The sequence below is a fragment of the Drosophila busckii genome, chromosome 2L (assembly GCF_011750605.1).
Source record: "Drosophila busckii strain San Diego stock center, stock number 13000-0081.31 chromosome 2L, ASM1175060v1, whole genome shotgun sequence".
Taxonomy (NCBI): Eukaryota; Metazoa; Arthropoda; class Insecta; order Diptera; family Drosophilidae; genus Drosophila; species Drosophila busckii.
In genome coordinates, this window is record NC_046604.1 from 2947697 (window position 1) to 2969835 (window position 22139).

At 34.3% G+C, this 22139-nt stretch overlaps 1 protein-coding gene across 1 annotated transcript; it reads left to right on the forward strand.

Annotated features, from left to right (window-relative positions):
* The first annotated feature begins 17688 nt into the window (after positions 1-17688).
* On the forward strand, positions 17689-20858 carry LOC108608087 (nuclear cap-binding protein subunit 1). Its single transcript, XM_017999289.1, has 3 exons — positions 17689-19144; positions 19953-20259; positions 20314-20858. Exons 1-3 carry the CDS (start codon positions 17769-17771, stop codon positions 20827-20829), a joined length of 2199 nt encoding a protein of 732 aa, XP_017854778.1. The 5' UTR covers positions 17689-17768; the 3' UTR covers positions 20830-20858.
* Positions 20859-22139: the final 1281 nt, after the last annotated feature.

The window sequence follows — 22139 nt, forward strand, 5'->3', positions numbered from 1 at the left end:
GCCAAAATAAACAAAAGTAGCAAAACAAAAACAAATTCATTTGTTAAGTGCACAATTTACGATTCATTTTTGCAATTATAAGCCATAGAGATTCATGATTCATATTTACATACAACTGTACGCTGTGTGTGTGTGTATGTCTAATATATATTCTTCATAATTTCTAATTCCAGCTAAAAATAATTCTAAACATTAAGTAGAAATTATTTGAAAAACTTTTGCCCAAAAATTTACAACTAAACGAAACTCCCAGCACACTCCGAGCTCTCCAGACTGACGTCGATACAAACAAATTCTCATTAATGGCGCACAAAGTCTGCTTAAGAGAGCGTGGGGCAGTGGGTGGTTGGGTGGCTGGCTGGATGAAATGGTACCCAAGAGCGAGAGCCGTACCCAGCGATTTGTGTGAGGCATGTAAATGAGTCGGCTTTTGGGTTATGACTCGAATTGTTAGGGCGTTCTTTCGGTTTGATATACTGTCTGGCAAGCGGTGTTAGAGGTCTCTGGCTTGGGTGGTTTGGGCTGGCGCAAAATATGATTTTGACAGAAAACAACAAAACAAAATCCATAATTCAGGATAAAAACATAATTCCACAGGCAGCAGCCCCGACAATGCCGCACAGATGCAAAAGAAAAAGGAGCAGTCTGCATGAAAAGCGTTAAACCAAAAAAAAAAAAAATCTTATTTATATAAATAACGTTAGCGTGTTGTTGTTGCTGTTGTTGTTGTTGTTGGGCAAATGAGCAGCAGCGTTGTTCGTTAGCGCGTTACAGTTATTTATTAAATCCCTTTACGCATTTTCATAATAATTTTTACAACAAACATTTTAAATGCAAAGCAACAGCAACGCGTAGACTTGATTCATGTGTCACTCTCACTCGCTCTCACTCTCTCTCACTCTCTCTCTCTTTCTCTCTTTGTCGCTTACTGTGTTTGATTAAACTTTTATGCAAGGCGCATTGCGCAAAAGAGAAAACAAACAAACAAGACAAGGCACTCATCATAAACATTGAAAATGCCTCGTGTATTAAATTTCTGCTGGCAGCAGCAACAAAATGAATCATTAGCTTCTTACTTCTTACAATAAAATTCAGTATGAAAATTAAATATAATAATTATAGAATTATATATAAATTCTAATTCAAGTTCTTTATAGCAGCAGCTGCTTGGAAGTTTTATTTAATAATAATTTTCAACATATATATACATGTTATTAACATTAATAATGTGCCATTTATATTAATTTGTATACTTCGTGCATAAAATAATTTTAAAAAATATATAAAATATAAATCAAATATTGAGACATGTAGAAAAATATTTCTTTATTTAGCTTAAGATTGCTTTAAACTCGTTTTAAAAACAAATTTAGCATAACTTGCTTATCAAACTACAATTGCTTTAAAATTTATTATAAAATTTAAAATATAAAATAAAAGCAAAACATTAAAAAAATTATCCTCCATATAAAATCATATGCTTAGATATATAAAAAAATATATTTGTTATTAAGCAAATTATTAAAAACAATTCTAACTTGAAAACATTGTTCAAAATTTTTTTCTTAATAAAAAATATTAAAAATATTATTTTAATACAATAATTAATATTTTTGAGTTTTTTGATCAAAGAATAAATTTACTCTACAAGATTTGCTTTAAAATTGAGTTTAAATTTTGAAATATAAAAAAAAAACATTTGAATATGTTCAAAGCAACAGAAACTTATTTGAATTGAATGGTTTAAATTAAAATAAAATATATATACTTTAGTATATACTTTGTCGAACTTAACAATTGCGCACAAATAATTTTTGGAAGCTATTTATTAGTCAAAAAAAATATATCGGCATGAAAATATATATTTTAAACAATTGTTGCCTATGTAAATACATTTATTTTCAATTTCAATAAATACTTTTAAATTGAAATTTAAATATTTTTTGCTATAATTTCCTTTTTTTATCGACTGTTCATAGTTGACATTAAATAAATAAATATTTTCTCTTTATATATCGCTAATCAACCCAAACTATAATTAACAGAATTTAGCCTTTTGTATCAGAAATGAAAATTCTAAAGTCTGTAACAAAGGATATTGTATGCAATTTTTTTTATTTATCAATAATTAAATTGTATGCTAACTTGGACGTTTACACTAAAGTGTCTCATCGTCTATTGGTGAGTGCGCTGTAGCATAAAATGAGATGAGCTCCTGGGGCAGTAGATTGTTTGGAGTGAAAATGAAAATGACAGCATGAAAAATAATTCTAATCTCTTCTCATGAATATTCCTTTTACATTTTCATTTTGCAAAGAGCAGCAGCAGCCAGTCAGCGTAAAGCATCAGCAAAAAGGACAACAGAGAGACGATTAGGGAGGGGCTGGGGCTGGGCTTGGGGCTGGGGGGCAGGTTAAGTAAGCTAAAGAAATACGATGGCGTCATGGAGGCAGTCGGACGACCAGTCAGGCTAAGTAGTACTACAATGGAACTTTGGCTGCCACTCTCTCTCTCTCTCTCTCTCTCTTGCTCTCACTCTCTGTAGCGTTTGTTATTTTATTTTATTTGCGCTTTGCGACATTACCAAGGCTCTTGTGTCCTGTGTTGTTGGCCAGTAACGGTCACTGATGGGCACTAGTCGTTCAAGTGGCAGCCAGAGTTGCCAAGCTTGCCATCGAAATTATAAACTTGGCTGCTAAAGAAGGTTAAGTGATAAATTAACGCCGCTGTTCTTTTGCTCTACACTTCGCTTGTTTGTTGGCCCAAGCGCATTTGAATTGAAATTGGGCTCAAGCTTTTGGGTTTGCTTTTTGTTTTTGTTTTTTTTTTTTGCCTTGTGGGGAGTGAAGCAAAGTGTCCTGCTTTATGCACGAGTGGACCTTTTAGTTTATTGTTATTTTAAAGCAGCCAGGCACAAAATAATTACCAGCAAAAAATTTTATTCATTGGCGCCAATTCTGTATTTGAGTTTTGTATTAATAACTATTTTGATCTGCAGCAGATAATAAATTAAATTATAATACTTGACAAATCTGATTATAGACTTTTGGATTTTAAGCAAAATTAGCAGAGGCCAAAATTTTTATTAAATCAAAATATAGTTTAGGTATTCTTTTATTTAATTTTAAGTAATTGCATTCATTACTAATTCCAATATTTTTTATTTACAGATGAAATTGTAATTAAATTAAAATAATTTTCAATTGTAAGTAATATTTAATAATTTTTCTTACTCACAAATAATGTTTTTGCTCTGAGCTTTATAAAATTAATCAAAGCTAATAATTAAATTCAAAATTAGTTATTGTAATTGTTATTTGTATAAGGATTACTTTTACAATTAATTGAAAAATAATTCTCAAATATTTCAGTTTATTTATATCGCTGATATAAAATATATTATATATATTAAAACTAAACTAATGATTGAAATACATTTATTTAATGTAATTGTAAATAATTCAAATATTGAGCTTATTTATATATCCGAAAATTTATTAGAAATTTTAAAATATTTTAATTATTTTTATTTTAAAACTAATGATTGAATTACAAATTACAAAGTTTTTGCAATTGCTTAATAATAATTGAAAAATAATTCAAAATTTATTGTTGAATATTCTTTAAATTAATTAGATTTATTTTAGAGCTCTAATGATTGAATTAAAATTATTTCGAGTACATAATAATTCAAAATAATCTTAGATTATTTTCAACATTACAAGTTGCTTAACTTTGGAAAATCTTTTATCGTTGAGATATATAAACTATAAATCTTGTACATTTAGTGCTTAGACCACACAAAACATTTTTGTAGGCCACAAGGCTCAGCTGCAGTTTTATTTGGCGTTTATTGTGACTGCGGCTTGTCAATCACAAAACCACAAACACAAAAGCGAGACAGAGCGAGGCCTTAAGGCTGGGCCAATAAATCAGTCATGAGGGCTAATGCTCGTAAATATTTTGTGTGATTGACGCCGCACATAAAAATGGGAATTAAAAAGATGTTAAAAATATTTTGAGCAGAGCTCGTCTACGTTGTTTGTTTGTTGATAAGGCAAAAATGCAGATGGCAGATGGTTTGAGCCCACTCCAGAGAGAGAGCGAGAGCGCTTCCTTTAGTTGCCAAGTCCAAAAAAATGTCACACATTATCAGGCGCATGTCTGGGGCTGACACAGAGCTCCTCCCTCCCCATTTCTCTCTTTCTCTTTGTCGCTGACTGGCTGGCATCATAAAAAGCATAATTACGGCATTTTGTGTTAATGTGATTTTCTGGTTGCCGCAGGCGCAGCAAATAATTCTTATCAACTCGCAGGATGTGAATGTCCTGACGCTGAGACTCCCAGACAGAGCGAGAGAGCGAGCGAGTGCAACGCATTTTGTAGCCAGAGAGCTGAGCTCGCATAAATCACTTATTATGAGGCGTAATTAATGCGACTATATGGCAACCCGAAATTTCTATAAATCATCAGATTAGGCAAAAACCCTGAGCGCATAGCAAAGCAAACAGCAGCAGCATATGATTATAGAGGCCCTCTTCCCCCCCAAACCCAAAGCCACACCAGAAAATTAAACTCACTTGCTCTACATATTGGAAGCATTACTACTGATTCACTCTCATAATGTGTGTGTGTGTGTGTGTGTTTGCATTGAAGCAGGAAATACTTAATGCGGCTGACAGTTGATGAAGCTGCTGCTCCTGGTCCCAGCAGCAGGAAGTAGCTCTATAAATTTTGTAGCGAATCAGTTCAAAGGGTTAAAGCTAAAGACGCTTGCGACATATAAATGAGCGAATATAGAAAACTAATAAATAATAATCGTCAACAAATTTTAATTTTCTTAAGCTACGAAATTCGTGGAAAATTATTAAAAATTGTATATAAAAGTAGTCAAATTATTTTAAATTTATTTCAATTAAATAATTTATCCCTAATTTGTCAAAACAAATACAAAATATTATATATATATATATATATATTTGTATATGATTATACAATGTTTTTAAATTCTTTTTAAGCATAATTTTCACTAATATTGTGCATAATTTATATTTAAAAAATTATATATTTAAACTTTTTGCAAGCATTAATTATTTTTTTCATATGTATTTGATATTTTGCTATTTTTTATTGCCTTATATTTTTATTTTTAATTTTATTTTTAAGATTCATTGTATCTAGTATATCTTTATGATATTTTATATTAAAAGCTTAAAATTATTATTTTATAATAAGATTTCTAAATAATCATAAATGCATAACATACTAATTAATGATGAATTATTTCTACAAATTAAAAATTAATAAACTCTCTTTAAAATGTATAGTAAAATTAATTGTTTGTTCAGTGCCAACGAAGCATCCTAATTATATTAATTCTAAAAAATTAATAACAATGCTTTCAATAATTTAGACTTTCTATTTAAAGTTAGTTTCAAGCATAAATCCATCAGCTGTATATAGTTTTGCACTTCATAATTAATACCCTAATGCTTCTCAATCATTTTAACGGCAGCACATAAAAACGGAAATGATTTGAACAAACGTTAGAGTCGTAAATTTGGGTAAACGCGCTTAAGTGATTTTCACACTAAAAGCAGCGGGTCACTTTGACTAGTCGCTCCTATGCCTCGAAACGTCATAAAATTAAATTTTATGTGCACATAAGCAGCAACAAACACAGTTCAACAATTAAAGTGCAATAAAAACCACTTTGATGTTTGACTTTTGTCACAGTTGTGTGACTGAGAAAGAGAGAGAGAGAGAGAGAGCGAACAATTGTTTGGGGTCACGCCAAGCTGCAACTTGCAACAAATCTGTCACGCCCTAGCAGGCCAAGAGGCTCACCTGGTCTGGTCGGTCGGTCGGTTGGTCGGTCTGCCTGTGTTCGCTTGTTTACTGTCAAATAATGACGTAGATCGTAAAATGTTTCAGTTTATGGCAGCTCGTTAAATCTAAGACAACGCGTGCCCCACAGCATTTGTTGTTTATTTAATTAGAACAATCTTTAGCATAATATTGTAGGCAGAGGCGTTAAATTGCTGCCCTTATCATTAGTGCAAGTGTTAAACATGTTGCAGCAACTAAAACTGTATTTTGCAGTGTCTGTTGCATGTAATTAGATTGGGCTACACCCACTCGAAGCGCGAGGCTCGAGGCTCGAAGCTAATCAAAATTTATGGCACTTAACAATTGATGTTCGGTATGTTTAAAACAAAGCGCAGCTTCAACAAATTGTTCAATTTACGATCGACAACATTAAAGATCCCACGCACTTGCTTTGCGCGTTAAGATCAAAAGATACCCTATATATAAGCTATATACGCTTTAATTAAGTTCTTGAGATGCTCAACTAAATACTTATAAATTTAGTATTTTTTTTATATTACATTTAGTTTAGTTTATTGAATTTTATATTAAAGTGTCTTCGATTTTTTAATGTGGATTAAAAACTATATTTATTTATTATTATATTTAAATTAAAATTATACTTTTTAATTTCTTTAAAACAAAATGGGACTTAATTTTTAAAAATTTTATATGCATAAATGAATTATTTTTTTTCTTTTTAGATATTTGTTTAAATTTATTTTATTATGTCAAACTTTTTATTAAAAATTTATTCTTGGATTATTAAAATTGTATAATATTTTTAAAAATTATATAAGCATTTCCGCATTAAATGAATTATAAATTAAGCAGAGTGTTGCAAGAACGGAAGCGACTCTTCCACACAGAAAATCGGAAGATGTCTGTTCGCATTAACTTGGATTTATTGTCAGCCAGTCACCCACCTAAAGACTTAGCAGAGCGCAGTTTTAATTTGAGATTAATGAAAAAATATTATAAAAAACTTTAAGAACTTACACTAGTTAACAAATTCAATTTTTACAGTCTCTACATTTTGTTGAACTTTATTTTTGTTTATGACACTCTAAGGCATTTTGACTTGCTTAGCATTTAGCAATTTCAAATAGATTTACGCTTCTCCAGTAAATATCTTTTAGATGAGCTTGTCCTGCAGTCAAATCATATTTATAAGAAAGAGAGAGAGAGAGAGAGAGAGGCGAATGCAATCAGAACACTAAATCTGATGTACGCAGCTAATTGCGCATAGATTATCAGATGCATTGGGAGCGATATAAAACGCCGCCCAGGCCCAATGGCCAAGTCCAAATCCAAGTGCAAGCTGCAACGACAGCTCAATGAGAAATTGCGACAGAGACAACTCTATTTGGCTGTAGACAAAGTGAATGGCTTTGGGTTTGGCATTGGCATTGGCATTGGGGCTGGGACTCGCGCTTGGAGTTGCAGCGTTTGCTTATTTATTTCCAATTGACCCATTTGGTAATATTCATAATTTAAGTGCGCACGAAAGCAGCCGCAACAACAGGAATAACAACAACAGCAACGGCCAAAGAGCTGCATAAATTCTCACACACACAGTCACACACACAGACACAAACGAGCAGCGCAGCTTGTTGAAGTTGGCAACAGGATCAGGCCGCTTGGCCATTTGTGTTTATTTGCGATCGAGGCGCTGTCATAAGTTGCCGCCAAATTGTTGCCATTGTACCTGCTGCGTAGACGTTGAGCAGCGAGCAGGGGGGGTGGTGGCGGGTGGGGGGCTAGCCAGCCTCTGTTGTAACTCAGAAATCATTAAAAGTGCGAGATACTTTATGAATTCGTCGTGGGCCGCTAACAGTCAGTGGGACACACAGCGCACTGGCGTGAAATATTCACATAAAAAACTGCACTCTCTCTCTTTCGCTCTCTCTGTCTCCCTCTCTCTCTCTCTCTCTCTCTCACTCTGTATGCTAGCCTAGACCTCTTCGCTTCACGCTTGCTGCGCTGAATTATGTTTAACGATTTGCAGTTAATTTCGTTCAATAATTTTCAGAGTTCGATTTCATGGCTTGGCCGTTATTGACTTTATTTTGCATGCTAATGGCCACGATCAGTCCATCAGTGGCATTAATGTTAAAGCTGCTGCAGGTGAATTTACATCAAAGACTTTGAGCTCGAACCTGCGCAAACTTTGGCTTAAAGCATTTTTATTTAAACTTTAACTGAAAACAACAGCATAAAATACGTTTTAATAGTTGAAAAAACTTTTATTAAAACGGATATTAATTTTAGAATTTTATTATTAATTTATTCTATTTTTGTGTTATTTAAAATACGCTTTTTTCAATTAAATAAAATTTAAATATTTGTTATTTTTAAATTATATGCTTTTGATTGGAATTTTCATATTTTATTTAAAATGAAATTAATTTTTTTTTATTTTATTAAATTATATGCTTTATAATAATTTATAATTAATTTATAACTATTTTTTTTTATAATTTTTGACTTAAAATTGTATGATTTTCGTTATTATTATTATTGTTGGCAGCTTTAATCACATTTAAGCTTTTATTTCAATTGTTGATAAGCACATTATTTCTTATATAATATATAATAATCTTATGCCTTTAATAAACTTCTTGCTTTGTTGCTGCTGCATTTAGCCCAAAAAAAAAAAAAAAACAGCAAGAGTTGCAATCGATTTGCATATTTTCTTTAACGACTTTAAGTAATTTAGCCAATGCAAAATTTATTATTATTTCATTTCTTGATTTCTCTTCACATCTCAGCAGCGGCTCTGTCGACTTTTGTGGCTGTTTTATGGCCGCTCCAACTGCTCTGCTGTCCATGTGTCATTTACATGCAGCGAGCCAGAGCTGAGACATGGCTTTAATGAGTCCTGTGCGGCTCATGGGCCAGTGTTACCTGTTGGCTGCTGATGTGCTTAATATCTGTGTTGGGATCAGTCATCAAGGCGTATAATTTTTATACGGCTCGCCTCATAAGAGCATCGTTAAATTTTTGATGACGTTCGTCAAGAAGTTTGCCTCGTTGTCAAATGAATTTCATTTGCAGTTGTCATAAAGTATCAAGTTAATGTTATGGCCTCATTGGCAAAATATATAATCTTAAATGAAATAACAGCAATTAGAATTTGAGCTCAAATAACAAACAGCAAGTTTCTCAATAAATATATTATATTATATATAATATATCAGATTAAAGCCATTGCTTACCGCATTAAATTTCGCATCATACAAATAAAGTAAAATTATAAATTAATGCTGCAATTTTGATTCATGTATTTAATATTTATTTATTATCCGAGTTTCTAAAACTCAATTCAGATTGCAGTGAGATCTAATTCTGAAATTAATAATATAAATGAATTCCTCAACAATTTCATTTATTTTACGCTTTACAAAATCTTTTATTTATTTCCTTATTTTCAATTGACAGTTTTTACAAAATTTATGCTCTTTATATTAAACTTACATTTCATTCATGACTTTTTACTTTACATAACATATTCATTTAATTTATTATGGGTCTTATCATCATCTGCACGAATTTCAGTGGTATATCATGCCGTGGCAACCATTTTATTGCCTGAATAGGGTATTCATCAGTTATAGTGTTCACATAAACTCCATTGGGGTTACTATAGAAATAAATGAAATTTAGCCGTTTGTATAAATTTTTTAAGTTATTTATACATACCACCAAGAACAACTATTAAACCACCAACTACTCTCATATAAATCAGCACAATTAATATTGGCCTTATCATTGTCACGATCTGGGGTTGAGAATTTCATATTCTTAGAGGTAAAATAATCATCTCCAGTATCGAGTGCGTTTCCAGCATCTCCATCATATTCCCCCACACTTAATAGTTCGTACGATTGCGCTTCATTCCCAACATATCGTTTTTCGTTTTTGAAATCCTCCAGCTGTATGTAGAGCTCGTGTGGCTGAAACTTCATCATCAGATGAAGTTTCTCTAGCCCGAGCCAGAATTCACCTCATAAGTCGCCGAAGCCATTCTTATACTCATCCCATGTTCTATTGAAGTTCACGGAGCCATCCATCCTGCGCTGAATGACAGTCCATCCATTGCCAGGGATCTTTGAATCACATGGCACCTGGAAGGCTTCCACACCAGGCACACGTATCGTTTGAATATCATTTGAATTACCAAATGCTAGACAACTAGTCGCTTCGGCTGGATTAATTCCATTCTGCACTTTCAAATCCGTTCTACCCTTTTGCTTGTCCTTGGCTAATTCTTGCTCATTAGGCGCAGCTTTTAGTTTATTGATTGTAGAGTTTTGTTCGATAATATTAGCTTGTTGATGAGAGTGTTGTTGTTGTAGTTTCGAAATTTCGCTGGCAAGTTGCTCCTTAAACTCACGTTTTAATTCATCAGTAAACTTATTTATCAGTTTATCAAATTTGTCGATTGTGGTGCCAGAAGACTCATCGCATTTCCTCGAAGAGCTTTTGGCTAGTTGTTGTTGTTCGTTATTTTTAGGCTTAAGTTCCCTGATCTCTGTCTCCTGTTGACGAATTTTAGCTTGCAGCTTTTTAAGTTCCTCTTTTGTGATGCCCGATGGCTCAGCGCATTTTTCTGAAGCTCCAGCATTAGCGGTTAGATTTTTTATTGTGCTTTCCAGCTGTTTAATCTTAGCTTCGTATTTAACTAAGTCTTTAAGCATCTCTTCACTTTGCTTTTTACAATACTATAAATAGCAAAAACATAAGTTTAAAACAAATGAAATTAATTATTTTACTGCACTTGTTTATTACATCACAATCAGTTGCCGAATTAAATTCCACAGAAAGCAGCAAAAACACAAAAGATACGAAACACTTTAAAATATTCATGTTGAATTAATAAAACGAACTATTCAAGAGCAGAGCATGAAATAAACTAAACTTAAATTTTGACGACCATCAGCCTTATCAATTCTATGTGAGTCAAGTTGAAATATTTTTATTTATTTTGCCAAATGAAAGCATAATCGTTTTATCAACATTATATATGCTTACTATATACAGGATGTACTTTGATATTTTTTGCAAACGAATGTACAAGATAGTTGGGACTATAGGCTACAAAGCAAGAGCCACAATATAATTTTGTATATCAAGTATACGTAATCTGTGTCAAGCAACAACAATAAATCTGAAAGAAGAAGTTAAATATTTTCAAAATAAAAACCAGGAGACAATTATTATTTTTTTAATCTGAGGCTACAACTTGCAAAAGTTTATTTACTCTTTTAATAAAATTTTAATTATTCTCTTGCATAATTATTATTGACATTTATTTAGATACATATTTATTTACTTCTTGGTGGGTCTAATCATCATCTGCACGAATTTCAGTGGTTTATAATGCCATGTCATCCATTTAATATAATCAACACTTTCCTCATCAGTATTGGTGGACATATATTTTGCGTTCAGATTACTAAAGATAAAAACAATCATTAGAATGGAAATTTTTATGTCATATATTATATTTACCAGTAATGACAATTATTAAACCACCAACCACTTTGATAGTATCTAGCACAATTTCCATAAAATTTATCATTATCACGGTCCGGTGTTGAAAATTTCATATTAATATGTTTATAATCGACATCAGTGTAGTTCAGTGCGTCTCCAGCATTTCCAGTATAGTTACCTACACTTATTAGTTCGTAATATTGCGCTTCACTCCCAATTGTGAAATTGGTATAGCGTGCATAGCGTGTTTCGTTGTTGAAATCCTCCAGCTGTATGTAGAGCTCGTGTGGCCGAAGCTTCGTCATCAGATGAAGTTTCTCTAGCCCGAGCCAAAAGTTACCACGCAGGTCACCGAATCCATTTCTGTACTCCTCCCATGTTCGATTGAAGTTCACGGATTCATCCACTCTGCGTTGAATTACAACCCACCCCGGGCCAGCGAACTTTGAATCACAGGGTACCCGGAAGGCATTCACACCAGGTAGACGTAACGTTTGAGTGTCACTAGAGTTACCAGAGGGTAAACAACTAGTCGCTTCAGCTCGATCTTTTTGTTTAGTCAGCTCATCTTTGAGTAGTTTATTTTCATGTTCCATGCTACTCAATTGCTCTTTAATTTCAGCAATGCGTTTATCCTTTTCACTTATTAAAGAATCCTTGAGTTTGTCGCTTTCTTTAATCTTAGTTTGTAGTTCTTTGACTTTCGCTTGAAGCTGTTGAGTTTCCTTCAAAGTTTCCTTTTGTGCCCCAACGCGAGCTTCTAGTTCCTTATCCAAATCTACAATGCGCTTATCCTTTTCACTTATTAGCTCGTTGCTTTTCCTCAAAGCTTCTTGCTGTGCTTCAAGGTTAGTTTGCTCCCGTTGCTTGGTGTGATTGGTGAGCAGTTCCTTGTATTCAAGTTCTTTGATAATGAGCTGAAGCTTCAAGGTTTCCTTTTCTGCCTTTAGCTTGTCCTCACTGCAATTGCTTAAAGCTTCCTTATTTGCGTTAGCTTTACTTTCAAGACTCTTTATTGTGGTTTCCCTTTGCTGCAGCTTTTCGTATTGATCGTTATTTTCAGCTGATATACGAAGATATTGGAATAATTGCTTCACGACTTTATAGCAAAACGTTCCGCACTCCTCGTTTGATTCCCTGGACTCTGTGCATGACTGCAAAAATAGCATTGATTTGCTTTTAATACTTAAAACATTTATTTGCACTTGACCTACCATAACATCCGTTGCCGAATTCGGTCGCACATATAGCAGCAACAATATAACTGATAACACGCACTTTAATAAATTCATGTTGGAATTAATCAAACGAACTATTCAAGAGCACTATTTAAAAGAAACTAAATTTTAATATAGAAGATCAGCAAGCTTATATAGTTGATGTGGTGAAAGTACACGTCAGAATTTGCGCACTCATTTTTTTTTTTAGGTCATTGAAGACATAAACGTATTATCAGCATTATTTTATTTTATAATACATTTTATATATTTTGGAATATGATAATCTATGCGCGTGTTTGGCATTCAGTGATCTTTGACATAAGACACATTTTAAAGATTTGAAAACTAACGAATTTATAAATCTGTTGCTATGTATGAAGTAAGAGATATACTTTATACAAATTGATATGTATATTTATATTTGCGAGTTGATGTTTTTCTATTATTATAATCAATAACAAAATTAAATATATTGCAATCATAATAAATATTAAATACCAGCAAACAAATAATTGTTTTCTAGTAAATTTAAAAATTTCTGCTGTAGGTTTCTTTTTTGAATTATATCTATTACAAAAATTAATTTTTAATTTTTTTTTTTTTAGTTTTTTAGATATATATTAAAAGCACAGAAAAAAGAGAAATAATATATTTATAAAAAAAAAATCAAAAATCAAAAAAAATGTGTCCAAACAAATTATAAACAAATGCAGCTGCCAAATATACGTTTCATATCAAGTATACGCAATCTGAGTCAAACAAAAACAAGAACTGTAAAAATTCGCATAGCGAGACAATTATTACTTTTTTTTTTAATTTGAACAAACATGTTTTTTATTATTTTAATAGAATTTTATTTATAAATTGCATAATGATATTTGACATTTATTTAGAAACATTTTTATTTAATTGTTAGTGGGTCTAATCATCATCTGCACGAATTTCAGTGGTTTATTATGCCATAGATTCCATCTGATTGACTCAAAATGGTATTCATCAGTTTTAGTGTCCTCATAAACTCCATTTAGTTTACTATAGAAATAAATATAATTTAGCAGTTTGTATAATTTTTTAAAGTCATTTAATACTAACCACCAAAGACATTCATTAAACCACCAACCACTCGCGTAATCAGCAGCACAATTAAAATGATTCCATTTATCATTATCCTGATCTGGGGTTGAGAATTTCATATTCTTAGCGCTATTCTCATCTCCAGTATCGAGTGCGTTGCCAGCATTTCCAGAATATTCACCCACACTTAAGAGTTCATAAGATTGCGCTTCATTCCCGACTGAGAAATTACTATAGCGGGCATATCGTTTTTCGTTCTTGAAATCCTCCAGCTGTATGTAGAGCTCGTGTGGCCGAAACTTGTCAATCAGATGAGTTTCCTCTAAGCCAGCCAAAATTCCGCGCAGGTCCCAAAGCCATTTTTTGTACTCCTACCCATTTTCTAGTGAAGTCACGATCCATCTACTCTGCGTTGATGAACAGTTCCATCCGTTGCCAGCGAACTTTGAATCACAGGACACCTGGAAGGCTTCTGCACCAGGCACACGTATCGTTTGAATATCATTGCCATATGGCACACATCCAGTCACTTCAGCTCGATCTACAAATTGAATCAGCTTATCTTCGAATTGTTTATCTTTATTCATGTTGTTTATTTGCTCTTTTAAGTCAGCAATGCGCTTATCCTTTTCACTTAATAAAGAATTCTTAAGTTCTTCGCTTTGCTGGAACATGTTCCTGCACTTTAAGTTTAAGTTTGTAGTTCATTGACCTTTCGCAGCTGCTCATTTTTCTTCAAAGTTTCCTTTTGTGCCTCAACGCCAGCTCCTAGTTTCTTATCCAAGTCTATAATGCGTTTACCCAAGTCATCGATGCGTTTATCCTTTTCACTAATTAAAGAATCCTTGAGTTTGTCGCTTTTCTTCAGAGCTTCTTGTTGTTCTGCAAGCTTAGTTTGTTGCTCCTTGTACGCAATTTCCTGTTTATGGAATCGCTCCTGGTTAGCGGAGGATATATGAAAATACTGCAATAAAGGCTTCACGACTTTATAACAATAAGCCCTGCACTCCTCGGATGATTCGCTTGAGTGTTGACATGGCTGCAATTGGCAGCATTAGCTTCTTAATAATATTTAAAATATTTATGCATGACCTACCGCAACATCAGCTGCCGAATTGGGTCGCATATAAAGCAGCAGCATTATAACTGATAACATACCAATGTGAGTTCCAACATAATTCATTTATGAAAGAACTTTCCCAGTGTAAGGTTTAAAGTAAACTGAAGCTGTGCGCCATGAAGGCGACGAAATTTAAACATGATGAAGTGTAATATAAATTTAAATTAATGCATTTATATGTAAAGGAATTGATAAGACGAACAAAGCGGACTATGAATTGGCGCAGATAAGAAATATATATTTTACAAATTTGATTATGCAGCGTATTGTTTGATTATGTTTGCAATTAAATTGTATGAAGAATAACAAATAATAAAGCCTGCAGCTTAAGCATAAAATAAATGAGTAAACATGTAAAAATATGCAATTATTCATTTTTTAATCTGACGATACAACTTTACAAAAGGCTTTATTTGTTATTTGAATTGAATTTTAATATTTCACTTGCATAATTATATTTGACATTTATTTAGAAACATTTTTATTTAATTGTTGGTGGGTCTTAATCATCATCTGCACGAATTTCAGTGGTTTAATATGCCATTTCCTCCATTCAATTGCCTGAAAATGGTATTCATCAGTTTTAGTGTCCACATAAACTCCATTAAGGTTACTATAGAATTAAATATAATTTAGCAGTTTTATATAATTTTTTAAAGTCATTTATACTTACCATGAATAACATTTATTAAACCACCAAACCACTGGCGAATCTTGCAGCACAATTTTCCAACCCATTTCATCATTATCCCGCTCTGGGTGAGAATTTCATATACTTTCAGCGTCAGCATCTTCAAACTGAGCATCTAGTGCGTTTCCAGCATTTCCATCATATTCCCCCACACCTAATAATTCGTAAGATTGCGCTTCACTCCCAATTGTGAAATTGGTATAGCGTGCATAGCGTGTGTCGTTTTTGAAATCCTCCATCTGTATGTAGAGCTCGTGTGGCCGAAATTTCGTCATCAGGTGCAGCCTCTCCAGGCCGAGCCAAAAGTTACCGCGCAGGTCACCAAAGCCATTTTTGTACTCCTCCCAGTTTCGATTGAAGTCAACGGAGTCCATCCATCTCTGCGCTTGAATGAACAGTCCATCCCTCGCGCCAGCGAATCCTTGAATCACAGGAGCACCTGGAAGGCTTCCGCACCAGGTACACGTATCGTTTGAATATCACTTGAATTACCGAAAGGCTAGACAACTAGTCGCTTCAGCTTGGATCGGCCATGGACTTATCCTTGTCTTGAGCTTTGCTTGCTAGTGTTGTTATAGTTGTCTCTTGGTTCTCGTATCTTTGCTTGGAGCTTTAAACACAAAAAACATAAGCTTAACAGAAATAAATAAACTTATTTGAGTTTAATTGCTTACCACATTCCAATCAACTGCTGAATTAAATTGCACATAAAGCAGCAAAAGCACAAAAGATACGAAACACTTTAATATGTTCATGTTGAATTAATAAAACAAACTTTTGGAGAGCAGAGCTCAAAATAAACTGAATTTAAATTTTGAAGACCATCAAGCTTATATAGCTGATGTGGCTCAAGTACACGTCAGAATATGCGAAAATTATGATTGACATTCGCCCATTAAAAAAAACATAGATCTATTATCAACATGTGCTGTTTAACTATTTATTATTATTATTATTTAACTATTTAACCATTTGATGGGCGTACACAGATAAGGAGAAAATACCAGTGCTCCGCTAGATAATGAATACATAAGTAATATTTTTTAATATTAAGCTGCAGTCAAATGTAATTCAAATATATGAGTAAACATATAAGGAAGCAAAATGCATTCAAATGCTATCAATATTATTGTCAATATCAGCAACGTTATTAAACAAAAAGAACTCTATAAAAGTAAGATGTATGCAATTGAAATTTTTATATAATTTTTGAATTATATAATTGGTAAATAATATAAATTTATTTATTATTTAAAATGCAGAAAATTCACCGACAGACTTGAATATTTATCAGTTCCTGTTGGTCAAACTTAGCTTCAAAGCATCCAGCATTTATTTATTATTAATATTTAAAATTTATTCGTTTGCACCTGACCTACCATAACATCAGCTGCCGAATTGGGTCGCATATAAAGCAGCAACAATATAACTGATAACATAGAATGCGAAATATTTATATTGAAATATTATAATAGAACGAATTTTTCAAGGGCACAGCTTAAAGTAAAGTGAATTTAAATATTGAAGGTCAATCAAACATATACATATTATTATTAATTTCTTAATTAATGAATTTCTAATACATATACTTAAATATAATTTATAATATTGCTTCTTACCCAATTATCTGGGTAGATTGATTTTCAAGTTATTCGAATTACAAAATCTATTTTCATGAATTCAGTAATTTGCATAAATTAAATGTAAAATTGTTATTTTATTTTATATACGAAGCAATTAGCATTGAAATAAGTTTAAATGCATAATATAACTCTTTTATATATAGAAAGTTCATTTGTATATATGAATAATTTTAATTTTATAAAACTGAAACAATAGTTATTTATTTTTTATAAATTTTTTAAAATATTTTAAACATTTGATAAATATCTTTAAGAAATATTTTGGATTTTTATGTTTTATTTCTTGCGCTTAATTAATTTTATTTCGCGCATTAATATTTTTGGAATTTTCCAGTGTTAAAGTTCATTATAATTGAATATTTGGATTTAGTGGGCAATATATGAGTCCATTTGAATTATAAATATTAAGCGAAAGGAAATTTGTAAGCTGCTATGACTTGGCTTTGGACTTGGTCGCTTGGTGAGCTGTGCTTAGAGTTCTTTGAAAATTAAAGTCAACATAGTTGGCTTTGCCTAATGATTTCTAATTGCAAATCAAACTTGCATAAATTGCTTCATTCTGACGATTGCCTCAATTGTGAAAACTACAACTAACAGTGCGCGTCTGTGTCTTGAGTTTATTTGAAAGTGAAAAAGTGAAATAAATTGTGAAAATGAATCAATATCGTCGCTTGCGTGACGAGTCGAGCGAGGAGCAGTGCGCACTGGAGCTGGAGCAAGGGCATGCCAGGAAGCAGCCACGGCGCAGCAACAATGCCAAGGAGACGCTGGTGAGCATTGAGCAGCTGCTGCAGAAGCTAAGCGAACCGAACGGCGAGAGCTGCCTCACCGAGCTGAGCTGCGAGGTCAACGGGCTGCTGCCCAGGCACAAGATGGAGATACTGCGGCTGCTGGTGCAGTCACTGCAGCTGCATCCGATGCAGTGTGGCGCCTATGCGACATTTGTGGGTCTGCTGAATGTGTGTGACTTTGAGTTTGGTGCCGATTGCTTGAGCTGCTTGCGGCAGCAGCTGTGGCAAGCGCTCGAGGCGGGCGAGTGGCAGCAAGCGCGCAATTTGCTGCTGCTGCTGGCCGAGCTGGTCAATGCCAATGTGCTGACCGCCAGCTCAATGCTGCAGTTGCTCAATGCGCTGCTGGATGCGGCGCAGCACGATTGCTATGCCTGGCTGGTGCTCAGCTCGCTGCCGCTGCTGGCACGTGAGCTCTACGAGAAACTGGAGTCGGGCCTGCAGGCGCTGCTCAAGCGTTTGTCCGTCTACATGAAGCAGCGCTGCTCTGGCGTGCAGCTGCAGCTGCTGCGCATTTGGACGCTGAGCGAGCGTGCGCAACACGATTATCTTGAGCTGCTGTGGCAGCAAGTGTTGCAGCTGCAGGGCCAGCACTGGATGCTGCAGCAGCTGCGACGTCCGTATACCAATTTTGATGGCACGCTTAGCTCCGCGCTGCAGCATCAGCTGACTGAGCGACCAGCGGTCGCTGCCACGCGGCAGCTGCGCTATGCACGCGCTCATTTGGTTGCGCGTCTGTTTGCGCCCGCAGATTTGCCGCTCAGCCAGCAGCTGCCCGCTGAGCTGCACTTTGAGCGCCATCTCATCGATTGCCATATTTTGGAAATTCTGCAGTCGCAGCATTTGGAGCGCAAGCGCTGCGCCGCTTTGCTCTGCGCCTACAGCGCTGCTCATCCTCAGCTCGCCTTGCCCCACTGCATTGTCGAGCTGCTGCTGCTGCAAATGCTGCAGCTGCCGGCGGCTCCCTATCCGACCATCAACTATGGCGTCATTCTGATTGAGCTCTGCAAGCTGCAGCCGCACAGCTTTCCTCACATTATTGTCCAGGCAGTCGATTTAATATTCGCCCAGCTGCCGTCCATGAGTGTCGCGTGCTTTGATCGCTTCGTCGATTGGTTCTCGCACCATTTGAGCAACTTTCGCTATCAGTGGAACTGGCTCGACTGGCAGCAGTGCATCCATTTCCACCAGCTGCATCCTTGTGCCATGTTCGTGCGTGAGCTGCTCAAGAAATGCATGCGGTAAGTCCAGCATAACTGTTAAATAATGATTACTACTCCCAATCATAATCCAAATCGATGGAATAAATTGCTGCGCTTACGCTCAATTAACATTTACTAATTGTTTACATTAACAAATAATCAAATGATCGTGATTTGTTAATACGAAAATTAAACGAAAGATCTGTTGATTTGAAATTATCAAAGAGCAACTAATTACTAATTAAATACGACTACAAATAAAATTCGTGATTTGATAATACGCAAATTACGTCGTCAAAATTAATCTAAAGATTAATTGATTTTCACATATTTTTTCAAAAGAAATCAAATTAAAACTTCGTGTTTTGATATTATAAAAATTACAACATCAAAATAAATCCAAAAATCGCTTTTTTAAATTATTTTTATTTTAATTTAAATTTTTATTTAAACTATCATATTGGTAGCTATTTTTTTCCAAAATAGAAAACAATTATTAATTAATTAGGATTACAAATAATCTATTTTTTTTCAAATTATTAATTTCATTATTTTCAATTATTGCAACGATTTTAAGAGTTAAAAGTAGAAACTAATAATCGAAAATTATATTGAATAAATAGATAAATAATACGACTTTCAAAACTAAAAATATGGATTATTTTTAAAATTTTTTTTAAATTTTTTTTTTTAAATTAAACCAAAAATTGCTCAGAGTTCGGTTTATTTGTATGGATATTTTTCATAACGATTAGTAATCAATTTAACAGTAATGCTTGCAAATTAAGTATACGACACTATAATTGCCAACTGGCACACACACACACACACACACACACACACACAGTCTCAGCTATCATCAGCATGTGGTGCAAATGATGCCCGCAGCATTTGCCCCGCTGCTGCCCGTGGCGCCAGTGCCGGACTTTAAGTACATTGATGAGCGTCTGCCAGGTGCGCAGCTGGCCAAGCAGCTGCTCGATGTGATACGCAGCAAGTGCACAGTGGAGGTGGTGGGCGGACTGCTGGAGGCCGCCACCGAACTGCCCGAAGAGCTAAAGATCAATGTGCTGATGCAGACGCTGCTGCACTTGGGCTGCAAATCATTTACGCACGTCTTTTGTTTATTCACCAAGTTTCATGCAGTGCTAAAGGTGAGTGCATCGATCAGTGAATGAATGAGTTGACTCAATGAATTGCCTGCTTAGCTGCTGGCTGCTGGCAACGAGCTCAATCAGCTGGCCATGCTGCAGGCCATATTCGAGCTTTGGACCAACAACGAGCAGCTCAAGACTGTTCTGGCCGAGCGTCTGATGAAAATGCGACTCATTAAGCCCAACATAGTCGTTCGCTTTGTGTTCTCCTCAGCACTCAAGCCGGAGCTAAGCAAGCTTTATCTTTGGGAGCTGCTCAATGTCAGCATTCGATATACCAAGCAGCATCTGCAAGGCAGCGAACAGCAGCTGACAGAGCAGTTGGAATGCCTGCTGCTTGGCATTGTCCAGCACGCGGCTGTGGCTCTGGCCAAGCAGCAGGCTGTGGCAGCGCCGGCGGAGACGGACTATTGGAGCCACTGGGTGCTGGGTCGCTTGCAGGGCATACTCTTTGCTCATGTGGAGCTGGTGCGTCCATTCGGCGACAAGTTGAATAAAATAGTCTCGGACTTTGAGCATTGCAAGCGTCTGCTCAAGATGATTGAAAACTATTTGGCATATATCAAATAATTCAAATGATTATATTAATAATTGATAATTATAATAAAAACTGTGCAAAGCAATAATCTGTCTATTCTGTTGCTGCACAATTGACGCTATAAACAATTGACAGACATTTCAAATTAAGTTGCTTAGGCCAAATTTTAATCCTATTTCTATTGAAATCATCATCAGCAACAGTTATAATTGCAATAGTTTATAATGATTGATCAATTTATTTCAAACGCTTAAATATTTTAGTTCCACATCATAGAATACAATTTGATGATTGATATTGAATAGTCAATCGAACAGTAGCATAAATATATACTTAGTATTAAAATAAATAATATCAATAAATGTTATCAAATTCCAAATGGCATAGAAAGTTACTTAGCCATGGAAAAGAGTCAAAGCTATGCTATAATTAATGCAATATTTTCTTTTCATCCTCTACGAACTGATAGTAAACATATGTATAAAAAAGTGAGTTTTTGTTTACGATATAAGTAAAATTTATCATATATTCTCCGGTTGGCAGTGTAGATGAAATCCGTCGATTAGAATTGGACCCTAGGAGTGGTATGACAAAAGCGTAGTCATCGAACTTATTATTTTCTATATTCACCAAAATGGGACATGAATGATTCATGTTAGTGAAATCCTTAAGCAGTCTATACACAATTATAGCCACTGGATTATAGGGTTTGTTTAAGAAACGGGCTTGTAGCCACTGGATTTCTGATACATCTGCACCATAATGAACATATCTGTCATTTTATCCACTAAGGTCAATTTGAAATTAAAAGTATTCATAGTACATTAATGTGAAAAATGGTTAATAAGAATGGAACAATTAATAAGGCACTGATATAGCCAAAGCTATTCAATGGACCTCTTTTGTTTGAAATTTAGTGTATCTTATCATCCTCTACGAACTCATAGTAAACATATGTATAAAAATGTGAATTTTTGTTTATGAAAAAAGTCAAGTTTAACATATATTCTCCGGTTGGGATTGGTAAAACATATTGTATCTTTTCCCAACGAAGGTGAAAACCGTTTATGGTAAATGTATCCTAGAAAATGACCTCTGATAAGTATATTCACATATAATTAACATCTTTTATATATACTTACTATATATATATATACTTAGTAAAGTCTTTAAATAGCTTATATGTCAGTATGGCCATAATATTATAGGGTTTCTTCAAGAAACGACAGCCATCAACTGAGAATTTGTATAGCCAAGGCTTATATCCATTAAATTTCTTGTACATCTGCCCCATAACGATGATATCAGTCACTTTATTCAGTAAGGTCATTTTGAAATTGAA

What these genes read in the sequence shown, in the direction of transcription:
- LOC108608087 (XM_017999289.1), top strand. Translation starts at nt 17,769, where the DNA reads ATGAATCAATATCGTCGCTTGCGTGACGAGTCGAGCGAGGAGCAGTGC. An exon ending in CTGCTCAAGAAATGCATGCG is followed by an intron (nt 19,145 to 19,952) that starts GTAAGTCCAGCA and finishes ACACACACACAG; the next exon opens with TCTCAGCTATCATCAGCATG. An exon ending in AGTTTCATGCAGTGCTAAAG is followed by an intron (nt 20,260 to 20,313) that starts GTGAGTGCATCG and finishes TTGCCTGCTTAG; the next exon opens with CTGCTGGCTGCTGGCAACGA.